Genomic DNA, 9,751 nt, shown 5'->3' on the forward strand with positions numbered 1-9,751 from the left:
TATGAAGAGTGAGTTGGTAAGGCCCAAAAGGATGTGGATCATGGTATCCCAAAATGGTTATGTAATGGCTGTAATGGCCATTACGTAACGGTAACGGCTGTAACATCTGTTACGTAATGGTAATGGCTATCAACATTACGAGTTACAGGGCCGAAACAGCCATAATGGCTATTACAGGAAAAATGATCTGTAACAGCCCTGTAATGGGGGCTGTTACAGCCCGTATCATAACTGTAATGGTGGTGGCAGTTATGGCCACCATTACTGTTATGGAACACCTTGATGTGGATGGAAGTAGCAAGAAAAGACTTGATGACTTTTGGTCTAACTGAAGGCATGTCCCTTGATAGGGTGGAACGGTGGAACAAGATTCATGTGGCTGACCCGAATTAATTGGGATAAGGCTTAGATAATGCTGTCCGGTAGTTTAGGTTTGCTTTATTTGATCCCTTCATTCCCTATCTTTAATAAAGGTAAGGATTTTTTTAAGATGATCATTGGGTGCATGAACTTTAGCATGATATGGTGCATGTCTACTATATAAAAAGATGGAACTGATTAACACAAACAGCAGACAAGCCTACAAATAATACATGTATAGATAAGATAATATTCGGAAGGACCACTCTATTCTTTTAGAGAGCCCGTCCACTATCAGTGAGAACGGCTCTGAGCCACTCAACATGCTGCTTTTGGGAGCTTTTTTCTGGAGACAGGATAGCTTGATGTCATCCCACTAATCCCATTATCGAGGATGCGTCAAGTGGTCCCTTTCCTCCAAAATGCCGATAGTGACGTCTGTATGGTGGGTCCAATGCCTGCGTCTATTATCTATTGGCTTTGACTAACAAGGTGCAGCTGGAAGCACCAGAATCATAGGGAAAAAAAAAAACAAAAAAACTTGGCGACTTGGACCAACTCGTTCGGTCTTGAATTGAATCAGGACTGAGTTGGCTCAACTCGCCCCATTTGGGGGTGCCTCAGGAGGGTGACTTATGGTATTGAACCAGATCGGATCCTACTATGCCCCAGTTGGGATTGATTCATGGGTATGGAATTGGATAGGGTCCTGGCAAGTCTCAGTTGATTTGGATGAGTCACATCATTCTCGTTTGAGTCGTAAAACCATGACCGGAGTACATGTTGATGAAGACACCTGGCAGCACATGCTCGGATTCAATGGTAACACTTGCCAATCTTAAGCAACTCATGCATGAGGGAGAATATCATCAAAGGGGGCAAAAAAAAAATCTCAACTTCTCATTCCAACATACCCCACTCCCACGTCCAACATGGGCTATTTTTAGTGTCAAAACAAAAGCTAAAGCTCTAAAAGAGCAGAAATAACTAAGCTACGGCTACTTGAGCATTATTTGGTAATTGTTTTAAATGAGGGAAAACCTGACAATTCCCTCTTCTCTCTGTCCAAAATAATAATAATAATAATAAATAAATAAATAAATAAAGAATTAGGTTGTGGGCCCTATGTTTGCTTCTCACGCAGCTGGTCCACATGTAGGCTGTGAATCTGATTGTATCACTAACATATATATTTGACCAATGTGCACATTATCTCCATTGACCATCATTGGGAATTCTTTATGGAAGTTGTCTCATGCATTGCCCTCATCTTACAAACTGCGGACGGAATTGAAAATGCTAAAAAGCAAAAGCAGGACGTTTTGATAGTTGATACAATGGTAGACCATCTAGAGTCCATTATATATGCAAGTATGGGGAATTGCTTATGAATGAAAATGTTGTTGCACGTTATAACTTATAATGCAGTATCGCTTTTCCCATTTTGTGTAAGATATTCCTAATGTGAAATTCCTTCTAATCGTAAATGCAGACTGTGGTCCTCAAGGTCGGTATGTCTTGTGAAGGCTGTGTGGGTGCTGTGAAAAGGGTTCTTACCAAGATGGAAGGTAGGCATTCTCCTCTCCTCCTGATCTCTCCTCCTAGTCTTTTTTTTTCCTGCTGTAAATGTGGCATACTTTTAGTCGATCTAGACCATCCATATGGCTCCAGAAGCATGTGCAGAGGTGGCAATGGGTTGGGTTTGGGCTGGCTCAGGCTAGGCCCGTCCTGAAATTGATCAAATCCCTATTTCTGAAGGGAATGTTCGTAATCCATCTGATGATCAGGTGGGCTGCACATGCACCAACAAAATGAACATTTAGAAGAACGAAAACCAACGGTCTGCATGCAAGGCGCATGTGTTGCCTAACCACTGATTGGAATGGACATTTTTAGGATGGAATGCACATGGTAAGTCGGGCTTGGCAGGGCCAGGTGAGCTGTAATGACCTGGGCCAAAGCCTGCCTGAAAATTCGATCGGGCCCTACATGCCAAGCTGAAGCTTGGTCCAAAGTTAGGCTAGCTGTACATCCCAGGCTGGGCTGGCCACAAGGCCGTTGCCACCCCTTGATAGACGAGCTTTATAACTCTTTTAACTGTAAATGGGACCTCAGTAAGAGAATGCGCCAACCGTTTATCAAGGTTGCCATGTACATATATTTTTTCCATGGGGTCCACATTGCAGATGCCAACCAACATGCTGAATCCCTTGTTTCAGGCGTTGAGTCATTTGACGTGGACATAAAGGAGCAGAAAGTAACGGTGAAGGGCAATGTGCAGCCTGAGGCAGTGCTGCAGACGGTCTCAAAGACTGGGAAGAAGACCTCCTTCTGGGAAGCAGAAGCTGGAGCTGAAGCCAAAGCCCCTCCTACGGAGGCCGAGGCCGCCCCCAAGGAAGCCGTTGCTGCTACATGAAGAAACAGTAACTTCAATGTCACTTTCTTAAACCGAAGCCGTGGTGGCACTATGGTTTGTTTTCTAATAATAGCTATTACAGATTTAGATATCATGACCTTTATGTACTTGAATGTGTCCGTGCTACACTACCAATGACCTTATGTACTGTAATGTGTCTGTGCTACACTACGAGCATGGTTTTCATGCTTAGTATCATTAAGTTTCAGACATGGAATGGGATTGATGTGCGTGAGTGCATGTGTTCCCGATTTCAAAAATAAACTCCATTGTGGTAGGATACATGGTTTTGTGTTTTCTAAGACGGACGGGCGGCCAAGGACATGGATGCCCCAAAACCCCATCATGAAAAGAAGATGCTAGCCACCAAGGGAAAGTACATTGTTTTTTTTTTATTGTTTTTTTTATTTTATGTTTTTGAATTTTTGAATTGCAGAACTAATGAAATGGGTCTGCTGGCCAGGTGGACCCAGTGAGCCTATAGGGAGGGTCAAACCCAAGACCCATTATGCGTAGTTATTTTTGGGCTACACTTAGTTCATAGGGACACATAACTTGGAATTGGATTGGATGATCAATGTCAATGGGCTACTACTGTATTTGGTCCATGAAATGCATGCATATCCAACCATCGGATTGCTTTGAGCTACACTTCAGTCCATCATGCGTGGATTGGACATCAAAGGCAGCAGAGATAATGGTTTGAGAAAAAAAATCCATGTACTTCAGGCCACGCTCAATCCATGTGGGGGCCCACAACTGTTAGAAAGATGCACAATCTTTTGAGAGCTTTGCTAAGCCACACGGCATGTGTAATAAATCTCACATACATGAACATACGTGGGAGATCTAATCCATCCATCGGGTTGGTTGGAACTTATTCATGTTTTACCGAAAATAAAATATGATCTAATCAGCATGTGGGCTGTGGGCCCGATGTTGGTAACAGGTGGATGGGTTAGTAAACTTTAGCCACATTTTTTTAGATATGTACGTTTTGTTTTGCAAGTTATGGCTCATTGTTCCAATGTATAGATAGGATCTTCGACAGATTGTGTGTACATGAGCTTTTATTGCACACAAATGGAGCTTGGCAAAGCTCAACCTTTTAATTATAATCTCTACCATATATTGCCCATCCAATTTATTTTAGGAGAATAATAGCCTTTGATATTTTTTTTATAAGGTTGGAATCTTATCACTGGATTAATGGTCCACAATTGAATGAGATGCTGAAGCATCATCATTTCCTAGTGAGTCGAAGGATGGAAGGTCATGTCATGTCTCTCAGGTTGCATTTTATGTTGACATGCCACTCCACTTCACCAACAATTTTCAAACTGCATGATTATTTCTCTTGATCATTTGACGATCTAGAACTACCTAAGTTCAGCTAAAGGTATCCTTCTTCTATTAAAGGTAGTAGCTTAGCTTTAAGGTTTGAAGCAAAGCACCAAGCTTTTCTTGAAGCAAAGACACAAGTAAACAGGATGTATGTGAAAAGGAGGTAGATTGATTTTGTAAGCAACTGGGCTAATGCATTGCACCACTTGATAAAGCACCATAGAATTTTGGTGCAGGCTTTAGGTTAGCACAGATGGTCACTGAAGTTTTTCGATAGAGGTGTAAAAAAAGGAAGACCCAATCACACAGTTATTTCCCTCTCCGTATGGTGTTTATCAATTTAAAAGTTTTATGCGGGCTTGTGATATAACAAGATTTTCTTTAAGATGACATAATAGGTTATCATGATCACACAACTCAACTTCCAACTTGCCCACCATTGTACCCCTTTCCAAATAGGGTGATGATCCACCACCTGAAATGAAATTGTTTCATGCTAATAGTTTGGTGGAAGGTGGTATTATAACACCACTCAACCCAATTAAGGTAGCCATCGTACCTACTATTTAGGCTGATAAGGCATTGGTTGACCACCTTGTTCTAGCCATCTGATTGATGATGATAAGCATTACTCATATAAAGATATGTTGAAGAGCTCTTACTAGAGAAGGCTAAAGAATACCTTATCTAGATCATTCACAATGGACGTGAGAATTCTATGCAAACGTACAATCTCCTTGATAAATACTTGTGCAATAAAGGTTGCAGTTTTGGGGTGAGAAACAACAAAATGAGCATACTTAAACAACCTATCAATCACTATAAATATGGTGGTCTTCTATTGTGAATTTTGCAACCCATAAAAAAATCCATTGAAATATCGGACCATATCATCTCTAGAACGGTAAGTGGTTATATCCCCAGTTTAGATATGAATTATCGGCGCTTTCGTGTGGCCGCCCCTAACGTAGGAAACAACTGCCTGTATAAGTTTTTTCTGGCAGTTTTGATGATGACCTTGACCTTTACCAACGGTCACAAAACTACCTGTAAAAGATCTCAAAAAAATGACACCCCAAATCTCGTTTATCCTTTCTCATATCCTCTCTCTAAACTTTATTCAGGAGAATGAGGCCATACAAGGCCACTTCTTACAGCCGTCCAATCACAACAGTAATTCTCTCTCTCTCTCTCTCTCTCTCTCTCTCTCTCTCTCTCTCTCTCTCTCTCTCTCTCTCTCTCGTTTATTGAGGCGTATACTCTCTCCATCTCCTTAACTTGCAGAAAGAAAAGGAAAGTTTTGAAAGGTTAGCATTGCATTGCCCCCGATCCAAAAATATATATATATTATCTTCTTTTTTTTTTTGGTTCTTGTTTTGAAAGAATTTCTTTTGAAATTGAAAATTTTCTCAATTTCATTCAAGATTTTCAGAAGGTTGCTGTTCTTGGTTAAAGAAAATAAGGACATGATTATCTGAAAGGGTTCCTAATGCAAGGGCATTTTCACACTGAACTCGAGTGGGGTGGCCTTTGAGATGCAGGGTCACACTCGGGGTGGGCGGCCCATGTGAGGTGGGTGGCTCGTGTGATGTGGAACTCATGTGATGTGGGGCCCACAAGGGAGGCTCGAACAATGACCTAACCCATGGTATGTGAGGCCTAGGCTATGATATAAAAGGATTGATTCGCTTTGCTCTATCAATTCAAACTTTTAGAGTAAGTGGTTAGTTATCCTGCATCAAAGTGGTATCAGAGTGGAAGGTCTCATGTTTGAGACTCTTCACTGAATTAAATTGAAGTGTGTGTATCAGAAAATCTTGATTGGTTCTCAATTATCTATCTAAGAATGAATGTTTATTTGATGTCATAAGCATTAGCTTGATTTAAAGGAATTGCAAGTTAGTGGAAATATAATTGTCCACCTAAATGCTTAGCTTTAATATAGTAAAAAACTTGCTCAAGGCCTTGTTTCTTTCTCCACTATTACAATAGTTTACCATCTCTAAATTACAACATCAACTCCTATTTTACTATGAGCACTTGAATGAAGAAAATTGAATCTTCTTGTTGATGCAAAACTCCATCTACTCTGCATAATGATAAAGTTGCCACTTACCAAGGAGAAAAGTGAAGTATCAAGTCTAATGCTTGCCACCATTAAGGTCAATTGTATGCTGAAGATGAAGTTTAGGTCATCACCCCAAGACATGAAAAAAGGACATTACATCGCATCGGGATAGTAATCCGATCAACCACAATAACTTCTCTTACAACAAGCTGAACTCGATGTCGTTGAATATAAAGATATTTAACTCCCAGCTATAAGAGGCAACCTCGAGCATACGCCAATCAATCAAGATGCGATGTAGCAGCACCTTCCACAATTGCAGCTCTCCAACTCAAATAGCCCATCCTCTATCAAACTATCGATCTAAGAGTAGATCTGCTCCTAATAGGTGCAACAAGAACAAAGTCAACATACATGAATCAAAATTTTCTCTACGATAAGAGGAGCGGAATCCTCGCAATCGGGTGGGCCTTTAAAAATCAATCGGCACTCATCCAATAGCTAAATGGCTATCTCATTAAGAAAATCATCGCCCTTGATGGGCAAAGGCCCTAAGTTGTCATCGATCGGAGGATATGATTAAGAAAAGAAGCCTATGCTCCTAAAGAATCCAACAAATCCAACAAAAAAGAAAATTACAACAAAGAATGATCAAAGAAAAATAGGTAAAAATGATATTAAAATATGAAGGAAATGCAACCCAAGATAAGATAAACGGAGGGGAATAAAAGAAATGAACATGGCTTGTTGATTTAGGAAGATGCTTGACGGCAAGAATTAGATTCCTACAGCAGAGAATTTCATTCTCCCTACCTAGGACCGGGATAGGTCAACCTTATCCTAGGAAATGTGCAGTATCATAAGAAGTTGTGACTACAAAGAGAGCACATCAGTGGGAATTCGGTTCCTGTTAACTGACAATCATACACTAAACATTCTCCACAACACTAAGTACGATCAACATGCACCCCAAGGTAGAAAGTAGGGCCTAATATTGGGCATTTGATTTCCACAATACCTATTCAGACCATCCACTTAGGTTGTGCAGTAGTTAAAAGGGCCTTGATACATCGTGGGCCGAAAATGCAAAGGATCAACATGTTGAATGATGGAAATCATCACAAATAATAGGATCGCCATAGTCTCACAAGGATAATGCAGTAATGTGGATGCTTGGATGGAAATAATCAACATGGTACACAAAAGAACTATTATTTCATTCATCGGAGGTTCAAAGCACATTTATAAAATTTTATAAAAGTGAAGAACACGCTAAAGCCAAGTTCATCGTTATTGTTACGGGGAAATCCAACTCGACGAATCAAGTTCGCTACCTACCTCGGAGGTGCACGACTGGTGAACAAGCGGGTTCGAGTCCACCCTCGGTCCAAGCCGAAGCCTGCCTCGGCTTCTAGCCGTCTTGTTCGATAACTCGACGAAAGAGTCATATCTGCACATTAGTCAAGGTCCGAGGCTTGGGGTTGGGAGTATCTTCGTTCCAAATCCAAATCCGAGGCCGAGGCCGAGGCTATACATGTACATTCCGGATGCCAAACTAAGAAACTGCCTTATGCGGACATGACCAGATATCTTGCCCGTAGATATGCTCCTCTAAGACATGATACGCTACATAATCCCTAAATTGCGGTCGAAATCTCCAGGATCACAGAATCCAACTAATTGAGTAAATCGTGCCGAGATTAACGGACGCAGATAACTCAATACGCAGGTATAAATACGAGGGGATTCCATTGATACAGGTATGCAACATCTCACACCCTCTCTCGACATTCAACTTAGACCCAGATTCCCTTTACCTGACTTAGGCATCGAAGGGTCCCCCGGCTTAGCCAGGGTCTCCTTTGATCACCCCTTATGAAGGGCCAGGGTTCGTCGAAGGTTCGCCGCATTGAGTGGAGGGTGATCCAGATTTTGACCTTAACATTTTTTGGCGCCGTCTATGGAAATCTAATACGAAAGGTCAAGTTCCTATTCTTGAGTACAATGGCAAAAGGAAAGAAGAAAGTGACAGCTGTGGAACTGGAGCAAAATGATCAAACCCGTTCCTCTTCGCTACTTCACGCCGAATCGGCCCCGGGGCCTTCTCGACGTTCTCACAATTGGGCAAGTAAGTATCGAGCTATGCAAAGCGAGAAACAAGCCCTGTGTGACGAAGTCAACCAGATGAAGCAAGAACAGGAGCCCCAGCCACATCCTGTTCAGGAAACGGTCGCCCCAATAGTGGAAGCCCATTCCGCGTCGAGGAGTATGAGACCCGAGGGGTCTCAACGTCAACCTACTCGGGTACCAGCCTCGATTCAGAAACCTCCCCCGACCAGAACCCGAGTTTCGACCCGAAATACAACGACTCGGGTCCCTACGAATGCCTCGGTCACCTCGGCCCTGGCACCAACAGATCTCCGTCATGAGTTAGAAATGAGGAGGGGAAGGAGTACTCCTGAAGTAGAAAACACACAAGAGATAGTGTCTGAAAACAAAGATCCATGGGAGACACGGTTTGCAAAGCTCAACAACAAGATTCTGACGCTAGAAAAGAATCAACAGACGTCATCAATTCCAGACGTTGTTCAAGCGATGATGGAAGAGACTGAGTCTCCCTTCATATAAGACCCGTATCTTAGCCTGTACCATTCTGTAGGCCTCCGCAGTCCTCCCGGTCGAATTCCAGCGACCCGCGATCTGTTATCGGCGTTTGCGCGCGATACTGAGTCGTGTCCCGTATATCAAAGTCGGCTCAACTTGAAACTTGTACCCTTGCGACCGCACTATCGTTGTAGTTCCGACGCCGCGTCTTGCGCGCCGAGGCAATACCAGGGTCAGGAGATGTGGGCGCGCGTTCAGTTCGAGAAAAACGCCACGCATTTGTAAATCCAAGACAATCTTTCAAATCAATCACATCACATCTCATCAATAAAGTACAGATCAAAGGTCAAGTACATATCCCATCACTCCCTTACCAAAGCAACCCCAAAGTCAAAGCAACCCATCCCTTACATGTCAAGTACACATCACACCCCATCACTCACCCATCTCTCTCTCTCTCTCTCTCTCTCTCTCTCTCTCTCTCTCTCTCTTTTACAACCTCTCTCTCTCATTATCCAAGCAACCCAACCGTCCAAGCTCTCCATGAGAAGAGCTTGGTGTGGCCCATCTTCCTACCCCCACATTTTTCATCCTAACCCTCCAAACTTCATCATCCTTCATCAAAGTCGAAGCCGAGTAGTTAGGGATTCCATCGGACTAAGAAGATCAAATGGTGGGTGATTTTATGATTTTCGCTATTGTTTTTATTGTGATTTAAGGGCCCACATATGGTGGGACCCATCTTGATGTATGCATTGTATAGGGAGGGCCAATAGTAGCAGGGTCCCTCCCATTTCCACTGTTTTCTCTCTCTCTCTCTCTCTCTCTCTCTCTCTCTCTCTCTTGCCTTTTTGTACTGTGTGTTAGTGTAGCCAACTATGATGAGTTTGATCCACATCGTCGGATTGCGGAACCCACCTCTCTGCCCATCCATTTGGACGGGCCTGGATGAAGTAAAA

At 42.5% G+C, this 9,751-nt stretch overlaps 1 protein-coding gene across 1 annotated transcript; it reads left to right on the forward strand.

The window, feature by feature from the left end:
• Positions 1–1,770: 1,770 nt before the first annotated feature.
• LOC131234768 (copper transport protein ATX1-like) lies at positions 1,771–2,988 on the forward strand. Its single transcript, XM_058231720.1, has 2 exons — positions 1,771–1,928; positions 2,580–2,988. Exons 1-2 carry the CDS (start codon positions 1,847–1,849, stop codon positions 2,774–2,776), a joined length of 279 nt encoding a protein of 92 aa, XP_058087703.1. The 5' UTR covers positions 1,771–1,846; the 3' UTR covers positions 2,777–2,988.
• Positions 2,989–9,751: the final 6,763 nt, after the last annotated feature.

The sequence above is a fragment of the Magnolia sinica genome, chromosome 19, assembly GCF_029962835.1.
Source record: "Magnolia sinica isolate HGM2019 chromosome 19, MsV1, whole genome shotgun sequence".
Lineage (NCBI taxonomy): Eukaryota > Viridiplantae > Streptophyta > Magnoliopsida > Magnoliales > Magnoliaceae > Magnolia > Magnolia sinica.